The sequence below is a fragment of the Zonotrichia leucophrys genome, chromosome 12, assembly GCF_028769735.1.
Source record: "Zonotrichia leucophrys gambelii isolate GWCS_2022_RI chromosome 12, RI_Zleu_2.0, whole genome shotgun sequence".
NCBI lineage: Eukaryota > Metazoa > Chordata > Aves > Passeriformes > Passerellidae > Zonotrichia > Zonotrichia leucophrys.
Window position 1 is genome coordinate 16,141,515 of NC_088182.1, and position 14,194 is coordinate 16,155,708.

The 14,194-nt window shown below is 46.2% G+C and overlaps 1 protein-coding gene across 3 annotated transcripts in view; it reads left to right on the forward strand.

Annotated features, from left to right (window-relative positions):
• Nucleotides 1-14,194, forward strand: part of IP6K1 (inositol hexakisphosphate kinase 1) — a 36,819-nt gene that overhangs the window by 16,448 nt on the left and 6,177 nt on the right. For all 3 annotated transcript variants that reach the window (XM_064723826.1, XM_064723828.1, XM_064723827.1), the window contains exon 4: nt 12,017-12,334. In XM_064723826.1, the coding sequence (XP_064579896.1) occupies nt 12,112-12,334 (223 nt within the window). In that variant the 5' untranslated portion in view covers nt 12,017-12,111. The remainder of the gene's footprint in view (nt 1-12,016; nt 12,335-14,194) is intronic.

The following is a 14,194-nucleotide window of genomic DNA, read 5'->3' on the forward strand; positions in this document are numbered from 1 at the left end:
TTAATGTGTAATAGCAGTGGGCTGGTAGCTGAGCAGAAGTCTCCCAAGGGTAGGATTCATAATCCTCTTAGAGGAGAGGAGAATCAGAGGCTTTGGAAGGTCACCTTTTGCGGGGTGAGAAACATTCCCTGTGCAAAGCTCTGTTGCCTCTGTGATCAATTCCTCTCCCATTTTCATATTTCATCTCACAGCAGCAGAAAATAGATCTAGATGAATCCTGCAAGAGTCTTGACCCCTGTAAAACTCCCAGTGCCTCAGGTTTGACTACCTGCCAAAAGACAGCTGTGTGTATATGGGTTGATAGTCTTGTGTGACAGGGTTATGAAGCCTCACTGTATAGAGATAGTGTCTGTTCCCCATGAGACACTTTGATCTAAAGGGGACAGCCATGTGCTCCTGCTTAGTGCTTTGCAGCTTCACCACAGTTTTACCTTTGCCTTATTGTGTTGCACCTGTATTTTGCTTGTGTTGGAGAGTTGTGAGAAATTCAGATGTCTAAATGCAGTCCTAAACGACAGCTTTACTAAATTTCCTTAATTTTTAAAAGCCCTGTAATATGTGTATTTGATGTTCAAAGTGCAGTACATTCAATGTTAGTGCCTGTCAGAAGCCAGAAATGTATTAATTTCTTGCTTGTGATTTATGATATTTTTAGTGATGTGTTGGGACAGAGATCTAGCATTTGCTCATGAACTTAGTGTTTTCTTTTAAAGACCTACTTTTTTTTTGCAAGATTGTCCAAATACAATGGAAACTTGCTGTTTTTTCAAGCAGCAGCCACAACTTAATCTCTGAACTTTGGAAGAGTGAATTCTGCATGGCAGTGGCCCAGACTGTTCTGTAAATGTGCTTTCCTCCACATGGCAGCAAGATGGCAAGTAAAAACTGAATTTTCTGTATCTCTGAAGCAAAGCTGGGCCTTCCAGGAATCCCTACTTTGATGGATGCAGTGTCCAGAGTGAGGTGTTACAAGCCAGTGGTGAGAGTTTGCTGCAGCAGATGTTGACTATGAGGAAATGGGTGTGAGGCTAAAGTGATGAAATATACCTTAGTGAAATTCTCCTGAGGAGACCCTGGGATGTCCCTGTCACTGAGGAACTGCTGTGCACAGCCAAGGGTGCTCCCCAGCAGCTGAGGGGTCCGTACACAGACACAGCTTTTGGACCTGTGTTAGCACAGGAGCTCTTTCATGGTGGGGCAGGTGACAAATGACCTGTTCCAGCTTCGTGTCACCTTCAGTGTTGTTGCAGCTCCATTGCTTCCCAGGAACTGCTGCAGTGGGTTCCTACACAGAGCCCTTTAGATGGATCAGCTCTTCCTTCCTAAAAAGCTTCGTTGTGCAGAAGTGATCAGCTTTCTGAAGTGACTTTCTTAATAGTTTAACCAAGGTAAAGAGAACCTTGGATGTAACCCAGGCAGCAGTTTCTAAGAATTCTTTGTTGTTCATGAATCGGTGTTGTTTGTATAATGTTGTTTTCACTGTTCCCCCTGGCTTTGCTCCCCAGTACTGCTTGTGCATGCTGCTGCTGTTTGTCATGCCCTATTTAATCACAACAGGCTTTCCTCACTCTCCTCTATGTATTTTAGCAGCTCTTTTGCTCTGAAAATAATGCTGGTATCAAATAAATTAAAGATTTATTTTTGAGGAAATAGGGCGTTTTAAATATTAATGGTGTGTTGTGGAAGATGAAAACATGAAGTATTAGATTGCAGATTTTTTAATGTACTGTTTAAATCTTTTGAACCAAAGTGGTTTTGTACAACTATTAGGTAGTTATGTTGTGATATTTTATCTATGTTGAGTAAGAGAGCAGCTTCACAGTTGCTTGGAGGTGGAGTTTTGCTATGCCTTGGTTCCCACTTTCTCCCATGTTTTGATGCTGGGGGATTTTTGGCCAGATGTATTAGGGACATGATCCAACTGAAAACTGAAGGCTTTTTGTTTTGTTTTATATAGTGCTGCTTTGTTTTCCTACCAGATTGGGTACTTAATGTGGCTGTCTGCAGGGGTGCTGATGCTGGTGTGAAGGAGGTGTCAGGAGAGGTGAAAAAGTCAAATGATGTTTCTGCTGTAAGTGACCACTCACGTCTCTTTAAAGTCAGGGGGTGAGACTGTTCTCTGAGCGTGTGTTTGCAGGGCAGCTGGAGCTGAATGGAATTGGCTCTGCTCCCCTTGTGCCTGCCCTTGCCCTGCTCACTGATTGTCCCCTTTACTTTCGTTGGGCACTGGCAATAAACCAGTTCAGGAAGCCACATTGGCGAAAACAACTTTTCTTTTTTTCCGGGTTAACTTGTTTGCCAGGCTGGTTTCTGAGCAGGATCAGTGAGTGCCAGTGCTGACTCAGGAGAGAGGATGGGTTTGAAGAATGCTGACTTAGATTTACTTAAGATGTCATGAAACTATAGCCTGAGATGCATGCTAAGTAACAAAGGGTAAGGTTTGCCAGCAGTTTTTTCAGTTTTGTGTCTTCATGGATTGATGTGGTGACATCTACAAAAAAGGCTGCTGAACAGCTTAGAGACTCATTTTTTTGTCTTCTAGAGCAGACACAACAGAAACTGTAGAAAGCTGGTTTCCTGAAGCTGTTTCATTAATGTGCCTCCTGCCCTATGCTAGAAGTCAGATCTTTATGGTTATTCAGTCTTTTGTGTTTGGTTTTCAATGAGAAGGCCTCTCACAATGGCCTGTGTCTGATGCAGGTTGCTGTCACCAGCTGAAAGCAGAGATCCAGGTATTTCCCAGTAGGTTCCCAGGCAGCCGTCTAAAAAGGAGATATTTTCAGTTGCTTTTGTTCCAAACAGTATTTGAGCTGGTAATTTTGAAAAACCTTCAGTCTGTTTCTCTCATAGTTGTTTCTGAAGTGTGCTAGCATGGCATCATTGCTTAGTGCTTATTCTGATTGTCAGTATTTCTGTATGTATTTCCATGTTCAAATAAAAATTCAGCTGCAATTTGAAGAGTTGCCAAAACTGAAGATTGCCTCCCCTGTTCGCTCTTTGAATGTCACAGTCTTCAAATTAGTGGGAATCTGCAGATCACGTAGGCTTGTGTTTCTTGAATGGAAGATCACCAAGATAGTTAGTGGTTATGCAATTTCTGGAAGAGTTTTGTTTCAGAACTTGGCCCAAAGCTGTTCATTCTCATTAATGACTTGGTTAGTCATGTTTTTATGTTTATTTCAGCATGCAGGCTGCAAAAATGACATATAATTTTGGACAAGCAACAGCTTGAGGGAGCTCAGTAGCCATGCCTTAGCTGTAGGGTAGACATCAGTGTGACCTCATTTTGTCTCACTGGAGGGACCCTCCATGCTTGGCAGCAGTGGCAGTCAAGTCCCCTGCATGTTGTTTGGGCAGGGATCCTGTTCTACAGCAGCCATGCAATGAGGTGAGCTGGGAGTGCAAACGTTGGCTTTAGGCACCAGGATAACCATCAGCAATTCAGGCACCTTGTGCTGATACAACTGTTTGTACAGCTGCACAATGGATTGGGGATCTGACCTGGTTGAAAAGTAATCCTTAAAAAAAACAAAACCAAGTGCTGGTTTATTTTTAACTGTGATCACTTCCCTAGTTTGATTCATGGTGAGGCTGCAAACAGTTGTACCATGCAGCAGAGTTGAGTGGGAGGGTGCTGTTAGTGCCATTCCAGATGTCAAAGGATTGCCTGTGCAACCATGGTCTGAAGAAATAACTGAAGGAGGAGTTAGAAACTGACTTCAGTCAGTGCCAGAAGGAATCTCAACATAATATTGGGTGGTTTTTTAAAGCCAGGCATTTGGATGGCATTGGTTCCATTGTGGAGGATCACTTTATAGAGCAACCAACACAAGCAAGCTTTTTTCAACCCAAAAACTTGCCTGTTTTACCAGCCTAAAGAGAACATGGTGGATGAATGAAGTATCAATGTGCTTTTTTTTACTTCTGCAGACCAGACTTTTGATGTATGTGTTTTCACTGTCATTTCCCTGTCAGAGCTGGAGGCCCAAGTGTTCACCTGGGTTTTCTTCCTTAATTCACTGGTTTTACACATTCTGAAAGCAGGGAAAAAAAAGAGATTAATTTTTTTTCTTAACTTTTATCTTCAAATAGCAAAAAAACCAAACTATAAAATCTCTTCTCTGTTTTCCTTTATCTTCCCTTATTTTTTATAAGATTGTGGAGGACAAAGAGCCAGAAACACACCTTTTTTCTCTTTTTTCATTGCTCATGTAAGGTCTGAAACTGTGTGTGCCCTTGCTGTTGAGTTGGGGGAGCTGACTGTTTTTCCTGTTGCAGAATCCTCACTTTGGCACCTGTGCTTTGCTTGCTCTGGGTGACAAATGTAAGGTGCAGCACACTGATTGTTCCTTTCAGTTCCTGTCAACCACCCTCTGAAGCCTGAAAAAAACTGCTCTTATTGCTGCACAGGTACTTCCTTTTTCTGGGATTTAGGTGCTTTTGCTGGAAGTTTCCTCTTGTTTCCTCTCTACAGAAGCTGGAAGGATCTTGCCCCATCTTTCCACCATCTTTCCAGGTGTTTGTACTGGCTAGGAGTCGGAGGGACACAAGGCTGAGGTGCACAACCATTTATTTCTCCTTGTCCTGTCCGTGTGGAGGTGGGAGTGGGAGCTCAGGCTCCAGAGGTGTTGGCACATGTGGGTGATGACAGCACCTTCCAGCTCAGAGGCCAGCAGTTACTCTGTAGGAGATTAGGCCAGATTGCTTTCCTTGGCTCTGGTGTGATGCCTTCAAGGTCTTCTCTAGGGCATTTTAAGAGAGGAGAAGATGAGGTGAGAACTTAGGAGGTGCCAGTTGTTCTCCTCACCTCTGTTGTAGCACAAACCAGGACCTGCTTGCCTGCCTGCAGTGGATTCTCCTCAGTTTGGTGGGGCAGCTCCCCAGTGCTGAGCAGCCCTTCCCTGTGCCCCCATCTGGCTGAGCTGTGTCCGTGCTCCCACGGAATCTCACACCTCCCTTTTCCTGCCAGCAGTGCTCACTGTGCATTTGTGCTCTGGTTCAGCACAGCCATCCCCAGCTCTGACTCACTGTCTTGCTGTCAGCAGCTGTGCTGCATTCAGCTGCTCCTCCATCCTGCCTGCTGATGCTGTTGAGATTGTAGAGTTTGGTACCCACAGCTGACATGAAAGTGCAGTTTCTGAATGGACTCCTCCTCATGATGCACTCAGCATAGTCATTCCATCATCTTCCTGCTGGGGAGGCGTGTGGGTGGTTACTTGGATGACTGTGCAGGACTTCCTTGGGGCTGTGGCTGCCTTATTTAAGCCTCACTGTCAGGAAAAGGGCCCAGGTCTGTGGCTAAAGAATAGGTATACTTTATTTTAGATGAACATTTTAAACATAAGATTTTTGAGACAGGAGGTAAAATTGTTCCCTCAGCTTATTCAGCTCATAAATTGAGTTACAAATTCTGAGTTAGTCTTTGAGCCAGTGGGAATGGCATGAGTCTTTTTTCCTTTCTCCCTGTCACGCTGACAATGCAGGGACAATTTTCTGCCTGTTGATGAGTTTCTGAGTCCCTGCACTAATGTAAATTTTAAAAAATGTCTTTTCTTGGTGGGTTAGGTTGATTCATTGTGGCTTTTAACTGTTGAAAATGTGTTCCTTTCTAAGTGTGTGTGACCATTGGATTGGAAAGCTGTGCTGAACAGCCAGCTTTTGCAATGGAATAATTTAAAGGTAACCTGTGGAGACTTCTTCCTCTTTGTAAATGATGTGAAGCCAGAAATTAGCTCACAGAAAGCTGAGCAATGAGGCCTCACAAGCATTGATCTTCCCTAAGCCCCTCTCTAGAAAGCACATGTCATAATCTCATTTCTCCTATAAAATGCAAAGCCGATATTGGATGACCCTGCTCTCTTAGGCACAGGCTTGGAAAAAAGTCTTCTGGGCTGGTACTGATAAAACAACCTTTTGTTGTACATATTCTGTCAGGTCTTGCTGCTGTGGAAACTCTCAGGCTTGGACTGCAGCCAGTGCTTTGGAACAGAGAAGGAAGGTGCCCTTTTCCACCAAGGCAGGGTGTATTTGTGGCAAGGTGCAGCAGGAGGATTCAGCAGCTCTGCTCCCTCTTGCTCATCCCCCCCTCCTACTGGAGAGGAAAGAGTGGTGATGACCAGACCTGGGCTGGCCCTCCTTGCAGCCCTTGCAGTGACACTGACAGCAGTGACAAGGAGTGACAGGTCCCTGTGCCCTCCTGCCAGTGTGGTGCATTTCTCCAGTGAGGAAGGGGAAGCCTGGAGAAAAGAACAGCAAGGGAATTAAATCATATCATCCTTGTTATGTGCAGTCCTCCACTGCTCCCCAGCATGATCTTATCACAGCAGTGCCAGCTTGTCCAGCATCAGGCCAGACAGGAGTGCAAGCTGGAAAGGCCATTTGAGCCCCAGCTTGGGTTACCCCTGTGTGCAGACAGCTGCACGGCAGGTGTTCACAAAATGTTGCAGAGTACCTGCTCCATATGTTGCTGAATGTGACAGACCTTCCCTGTTAATGGCTGTTTGCTAAGAGTTGGCTAAAAAAAAAAAAAGATAGAGAGAAAGCCTACCACTGTAGTGTGCCAGTGTGAGAAAAGGGGTATTGTCTGTGTCCTGGGTCTGAATCCCTGACAGGGACTCCCAGTACCTCATCCCTCCCTGCAAGCTTGCCATGCTTTGTGTGTAGGTGACAGCAGAAGGGCCTTTGCAATTCTTGCTAATCTGGCCTCTAAGAAGAAAAAGCCTTGTTTAAGCCCAGATCTACGCACTGGTTTTAGTGAGTGGTTTCAGCAGCCCAGCCAGAGTTACAAGTACATGGCTCAGCTTCTCTTTCCTCAGAAGGAGCTGGAAAGGCTTTGCTTCCGCTCCTTTCTTAGGAAAAGAAGAGGAGAAAATTCTTGGTCTTGCAAGGCTGCTGGCAGAAGTGCTGAAGCTTTGTGATCAGTGTGATAGAAGTATGGCACAAGTAGTCTGTGGTTTAACCTCAGCTGGCAGCTCAGCCCCACACAGCCACTCACTCACTTCCTTTTTGGTGGCATGAGGGAGAGAATTGAAGGGTAAAAGTGACAAAACTCGTGGGCTGGGATAAAGGCAGTTTAACAGGTAAAGCAAAAACTGCAGGCACAAGGGAGGTAAAACAAGGAGCTCATTGCCCACCTCCCATGGGCAGGCAAGTGTTCAGCTGTCTGCAGGAAAGCAGGGATCCATCACAGGAGCAGTGACTTGGAAAAGAGAAGACCATCACTGCCGACATCCCCGCTTCTTTTGTTTTCCCTAGTGTATGCTACACTTGACACCATATGGCCTGGGGCCAGTTGGGGTGCTGCCTCCCAGCTTCTTGTGCACCCCCAGCTTCCTCACTGGTGGAGCAGTGTCAGAAGCAGAAAAAGCCTTGATTCAGTTAGCCCTGCTCACCACCATTAAAACATCTCTATTATCAACATTGTTTTCAGCACAAATCCAAACCACAGCCCCATACAAGTTATAAGGAAGAAAATTAACTCTCCCAGCCCAAACCTGCAGAGTCTTCTTTCAGATCTTTAGGAGCCAGAAACACAGGCTATGTCTAAGGACTTGTACTATAAGCTTAATTTTATTTCCCTTTCCCTGGGTTCAGACAAGCTCTATCTTAAGTAGATCAGGCTCTTTCCTTGTGAATACTTAGCAGTTGTGCATATGTGCCCTGTTGATGAGGAAGAAAGAGGGTTGGTGAAGGAAGCTCAGCTCATGGCTCAGGGTGGAGCATGCGTGTTGTGGCTTTTGTCCTCTCCAAGCCCTTGTTCACTGCACTTCCTCCCTGTTTGCATTCTCCTCCTCAGCTGGCATTCTTGAGCAGCTTTTCCTAAGGCTTCTGTTCCACTTTGGATGCATGTATGTAGATTGTGTTCCACTTCCTGGCCTCAATCTGACGAGCCACACTTGTCATGGTGAGAGCAGCCTGTCCAAAAAGGATATTTGGTAGTAGTTCAAGTGTTGGACAAGATGCATGAGAAGGCTCAGGATTCAAAGCTATGTGCTTAAGTAAGCTAGGAAAGTTTGTAGCTTCCTGGATGTCACCAAGGCCAAATGTTTCTGGTTACCTCCTAAGTGTTGCTGCAGGTTCCTGGAGAGTTGTGTTCTCTGCCCAGGTCCCAGGGCTCATCTCCATTTACTGCTGACTAGACAGACATTTCAAACCTGCTTTTGTGCTGGGAAGTTGATCTCATAGCACAGTGGGAAACACTTTTTTTTTACTTTCTTAGACTGGATTTTCTTCTCATACCTCATCCAATCCAGCATGAGTAGAAACAACCCTGCTTTTCAGCACAGATGCTTCTGCTTTCCTTTGCTAATGAGTCTAGCTCACCAGAAACCAATTGACCAAATGCTGTGCTCCTCTTGTTTGCTATACTGGTATTTTCTATTCTTGTGCTTTGCTCCTGACTGCTCTGGGGCTGTTCAGGGAAAGTCCAGCTTGTGTCATGGTGACGTTGAGGTCTGTATTTATCCCTTGCCCGTGGCCTCTCTCCAGAGCCATCAGTGGCCATCTGCCTGAGCCCTGGTTACGGCAGGGCCTGGGGCGAGCTGCTGAGGGCAGGCAGTGTTCTTGCTGTGTGATTCATCACAATTTAAAGCTTTTGTTCCCCTTTTATTTAGGGAAGTAGCTTCACCAGTGAGTCGTGAAGCGTTGCCAGTGTTCCTGTACAAGATGGCTTACAGAGAGCAGGGGCATCAGAGCATCGTGGGGTGCTCAGCTGTAATTCTCACAGCCATGGCACTGCAGCTCCCTGCCCTCACCTCTTGTCATGTGCTGACCTCATTTTTCTGTCTCCTTTAAGTGGCACCCTCAGAGGAGACATTGCTGTTCTTGTTCTCTGGTGCTGTGAACTGGCAGGAGCATCTCCTTGGGTCTGATCCTGGTCTGGTAAGACACCTGTGGTCTTCAGCCAGGTTCAGTAATGTTTTAGAGATCTCTGGGTCTTCAAGAACACAGCACTGTTTCTACAAAGGGATGTATTCCCTGCTGGAGGGTGATTCCCATCTGCTAGTTTTGAGGACAGGGTTTACCCCACATAATGGGTTAGGAAGACCAGAGTTATCTTGGATGTCTTAGTGAATTTTGTTTGGAAATGTGTTACTACAAGAAAACAGATCTTATTGCCAGGAAGTGTTTAAACAGTGAGGTATGCAGATCAGACTTGGAGCAGATACACTGACAAAGAGATGTCTAGACGTAAATATTGTAGAGCAAATTCTGTTCCAGTGCAAGAGTCTGTTACTGGGGAGGATAATGAAATATGGGGGGTTGTATGTCTGTGTAGTCACAGATAACTGTGCTCCTAAACCCCACCCCCCACCTTTCCTGACTCCAGCTCAGTGGAGACTTTGTCTTTTTTAGGAGAGATCATTCTGTTGGAAGGGGGTGCTCAACTGGCCTGGGTGTTTCACTGCTGCTTGAGCTGCAGTGGTGGTGGTGGGAGATAGCAAAGGAACTGATCTCCCTGAAGCTGTTTCGTAGACTGTGCACTGTGTTTTGCAGTTTAATTGGAAGGACTTCGAATTTTATAAGCCAGCTAAAATAGTTGAACTCATGCTTTTGTTTAACAGACAAAGGGTGAGTAATATTTAGGACTTCAAATAGTTTTCTGCTTTATATTCATTTGAAACAGCTGGGATTCTTCTGTCTTTGTTTGTGGATAGTGTCCATGTTTAGTAGTAACCCTTTACTTTGAGTTAGTTTGATGAAAAACACTAAGCTGGATCTGAGCTATGAAGTCTCTTTCTCAAGCCCCGTGGGAATCTTCCTCTTTACAAATGCCTCCAAAATGCTGCTTGCCACAAAATGTTTTTTTCTCACGTTCACTTGAACATGGGCAAATACTGCCTGTAGGACTGTTTCTCTAGAGTGTGTGGATGCATGTGCAGAGCAGTTGTATCTGGCTTTGGGCCCCCCCTCACCTGATGCCCAGCTCCTTCTCTTGTGTCACAGCCTCAGAATGTTTTGGGTTTATGGCTTTCACTTCCTCCCAGGCAGCCTGCACACCCACATTTGCCATGTTGGGGTTTCCTGGGGGTGCTGGGGTACTTGGCTGTGAGCCCAGGACAGTTGGTGGCCGCAGCCATTTCCCAGCAGCCCTTGGATGACTGCAGTCCTGAGCATCATGTGCATGTCTCCTGAGCACAACAACTGTCACACAGATAAATTCTGTATTTCTCTTTCCTGTGAAGTTTGAACTACAGGAAGGTGTGAAGTTAAGTTTGTCCTCTGTATTGTTTGGAATAGCTGAAAGCTCTGCTTTAGTCATTGGCAAAATAAAAGAAATTGAATCCAAGAAACTGCATTAGGAAAGGGAGACTTGAGTCTGTGAAAGATTTGTCTGGAATCTGTGAAATGCTGACCTCTTGCAGATGGTGGTACCTCACTTGTTCTTGGATATTAACTGTGTTAAACCCAGTTAAAACATGTGTGTGTCTGCTGCTGAAATTTCCTCTTGTTGATAAAGCAAATAAGAGGGAGGAGAGAAATCCCCAGCATGTTTTTGTTTGTGATCCAGCTTAGACTCTGAGTGAGTTTGGGAGACAAAGTTTGAGGGATGCCTTGAACAGACTTTGACATGAGTTACTACAGAGAGGGACTATCTGTGTTGTGGGGTTTTCCCCCTTCTATTTCCTGACCCCTGCCTTAAAAGCCAGCTAAATATTCACATTATTCCCCTTGCACTGAATGTGGTGGTGTGGTCATGTAACCACAAAAGGAAATGTTTTCCACAGGATCAGCGAGATGATTCAACTCAAATGTACGTACACTCATGCTATCCCAAAATCCCAGGGTGAGGGAGCAAGCAGGAGTGAGCAGACAAGGAGAGACAAGCATTGTCCTGCTGTGGGGAATTTGGGTTGGATTGGGTTAAACATGTTATGAAGTATCACCCCTCCTTTTGAATCTCTTGAGCTTCATCTCTGACATGGCCGAATTGGAGCGGGGGAGATGAGCTGGTGTTCATCAGCATTCCCCGGGCCTGGCAGTGCTGTGGAGCTGCAGAGACATCCCGTGGCCAGCTGAGGAACAGCCCGAGCCGTGTCCCCTGCTCAGGCCGCCAGGATCCCTCTGCTCTTAAATTACTGCCCTTGGCTGACACTGTGTGAAGAAACTGGAAATTCGGTGCATTCGGAAACTGTAGTCACCACTTGGGTCTTGTACCAACATTTGGATAACTCATCGTTGTGAGGAAATCCTGTGACATTTCCCCAGCAGCCTCAGGGGCAGCTGTGATCTAAGCTGGAAAAAGGGCAAGTCATCTGAGAGAATTTGTGCAGCTTTACTTTTCCATCATCCTGTGGCTGTGCTGGGCACTCTGCAAACACTAAAAGACCATCTGCTTTTCTAAAGCACTTGTAATCTCATTTGGATTTAGTGGTATATCTTGCTTACCTCTGGAGATCAGGGCCTTGTTGTGCATATAGGTGTTGTGAAAGCATTAGAAAATTGTTCTGAAAGGCTGAGAGTAATAAAGGAGAGAATGTGAGCAGTTCCAGCACACAGAGTGACAGAATTACTGTCTTACTCTGCATCTTTAATGTCAGTGCCTGAAGAGAAGTGAGCACTAAGGGAGGAAACATTGTGACAGTAGCAGGTGAACAGGAATTACTTAGATGTTAAAAATGCAGAGACATGAGAAGGGGATTTCAGATTCTGGAAGTGTTTGTACTGCCTGTGTCAGTCACCAATAGTGATAGGCAGGTGTGGGCTATAGCTCACAGTCTGCTCCATTGCCTTAGTAATAAAATGAACAGAGAAGGAAATAATATTTTATAAAGATGGGAGGCTTAAAATAGCTCTGTTTCCTCCTTTCCCTGTATGCTGTCAATCCTATTGGAGGAGCTCTGGTTGGGATTGCCTCTGAATTAGTGTGTGTTTACCTGTAGGATTAAAGAGGTGGTGAGGAGCATGCTGGAACAAGCGGGATACAAACAGAAAACAGAGTACCATAAACTTCTCCAAGCGAACAAGGGGTGAGTGTAAGTGGTCCTTTACTAACAGGAATCTCTTGCTTTTTCAGATCACTGCAAGGAAGCAAATTACCAGTGCTGAGCTACCCCTCCCAGCCCATGTGGCTCTCCCCATGCTCCAGGAGTGCAACGGGTGCCCAACGCAATGTGTGTTTGTCAAACCATGGAAGTGGGCAAGTATGGCAAGAATGCCACTCGCTCTGGAGACCGGGGGGTCCTGCTGGAGCCTTTCATCCACCAGGTGGGCGGGCACAGCAGCATGATGCGCTACGACGACCACACCGTCTGCAAGCCCCTCATCACCCGGGAGCAGCGCTTCTACGAGTCCCTGCCCCCAGAAATGAAGGAGTTCACACCTGAGTACAAAGGTGAGGTTACAGCCTTGAAGAACCTGCCCTTCCATTTTCCTGCAGCTGCTGCTGTCTTGCTGTCTTTTGGGGTCATATTGCTTTTTTTATACTCCCTTTTGCGGGCTGGCAATTTGATAGCAGCACTTGGAAAGGAGGAAGTCTTGGTGTTTTTTTGGGAGGCACACTGACTTGAATGTGCTCCTCTTTCTAGACAGAGAATGTGCAGTGTGACAGTTGTAGTCCAAAGTGTAAGGTTATGGATGTGTAACTGAAGCAGTTTTATTACCAAGTTATTGTCAATTACAGCCTTGACCTTGAGCTAATGAAGCCAGATCATAGAATGAGCATTTGCACGTTCCAGTTCCATAATTTATTGCTTCCTCATCCCATCTCTTTTATGGAGCCATAGCAGCAAGCTGCTGAAGCAGGAAGTATGGCTTTCCCAGTGCTGAGGTGCAACCTTGTCCCCAGCTGCTTTGAAGGAGTGGAATTTTCCAGTGCCTGTGTCATTGTAGGAGGTTGGCAGCTCAGCTGTGTCTTTGAGGAGCTCGATAGGCTTCCAGCCTTGTGTGTTTGTGCTCAGGGTGGTGATGTGGTCAGGTAGGCTTCTGGGGGGCTCAGTGCTCCTGTTCCCTCTGTGCTTTGTCTCCATGTGGCACTGGGAAGGTGAGGCTTTACAGACAGCTGGGACCACCATCTGTTCAGGGTCCTGCCTTTGCATCTGGCTGCAGCCTGATCAGCTTCCCTCCCGGTGTCTGCACACAGGTTGTCATGAGTGAGGGGAGCAGTCTGCAACAGATGGGTCCTCTCTTAACCCTCCAGCCATTCTGGGGGCACACAGTGCTCTAGTGTCCCATCAGAAATCCCTCTGAAGCCTGTGTAGTTCCTAGAGTCCATATGATGGGAGTTTTTCTTGGGGAGATTGTTTAAAACCGATTAGGCTGATAGTGCAGATGGACTGTTGTCTTCTTGAGGTCAGTACTTCCTGGTACCCTAATGGCATGGATGTGCACGTCCCTCCCAGTGTGAGATTTCATCCTGTGCAGTTTCCTCATAGTCCTAGAAATCTTTCCCACTGATCTGGGGGAGAGGAGCACTGGGTATGATATTTTCTGTCTGAGCACTTGGATGTTACTGTAAGACTTCACAGAGGTGTCTTGGGCACATCCAGGCAGCACTTGGAGTAGCATTTATGTAGTGGCATTCTGGAGTCGTGTTTCAGCCACCTGAACCCTGTTAGCATTGTCCTGTGCAGATAAGGAGAAAAGAAGGATGGGAACAGGATGGCCTGCATCAGCTGGGCAGGGCAAGGTTTCCTCATGTTTGTGAGAAATTTGATTCAGTGCATCTGTCATTTGAAACTCCTGGCAGCTAGTCAATACTAGTGACAAGATAATGAAACATTTTGTCATTGCACATCAGGAGATGGGCTGATGGCCTCATTTTCAGGCTGAGGCAGTAGTCTCAGAAATGAAGATGTCAGCCCTAGCTGGAAGTGTCAGCAGTCCTGCTCTGTGGTTGGCCAGATACATTCTGAGTCTGTGCTGGGGAAGATCTGTAACTTCCCTTGGACTGTGGTGCTTTCCAGGAGCCTTCAGAAGGTGAAACTGGACAGGACACATGGTCCTGCTTGCCTGCACTTGGCAGAGGTAGTTATGCTTCCAGGGCCCCCTGTTTTTATTGCTAGGAAGGCCTGGGCCCTTGCGGATCCCTTTTTTGTGAGACTGGCTGGCTTGTGATAAGAGTGGCAGTTGTCACCTCAGCCTTAGGGCTCTGTGCTTCATTGCTCTGATGCTGGAAAGCTCCTTTAGCAGAGAAAGCACAGTCCTGCTTGGCCAGTGATGTCCCTGTCAGCAGCAGGAACGCTTCTGCAGGACG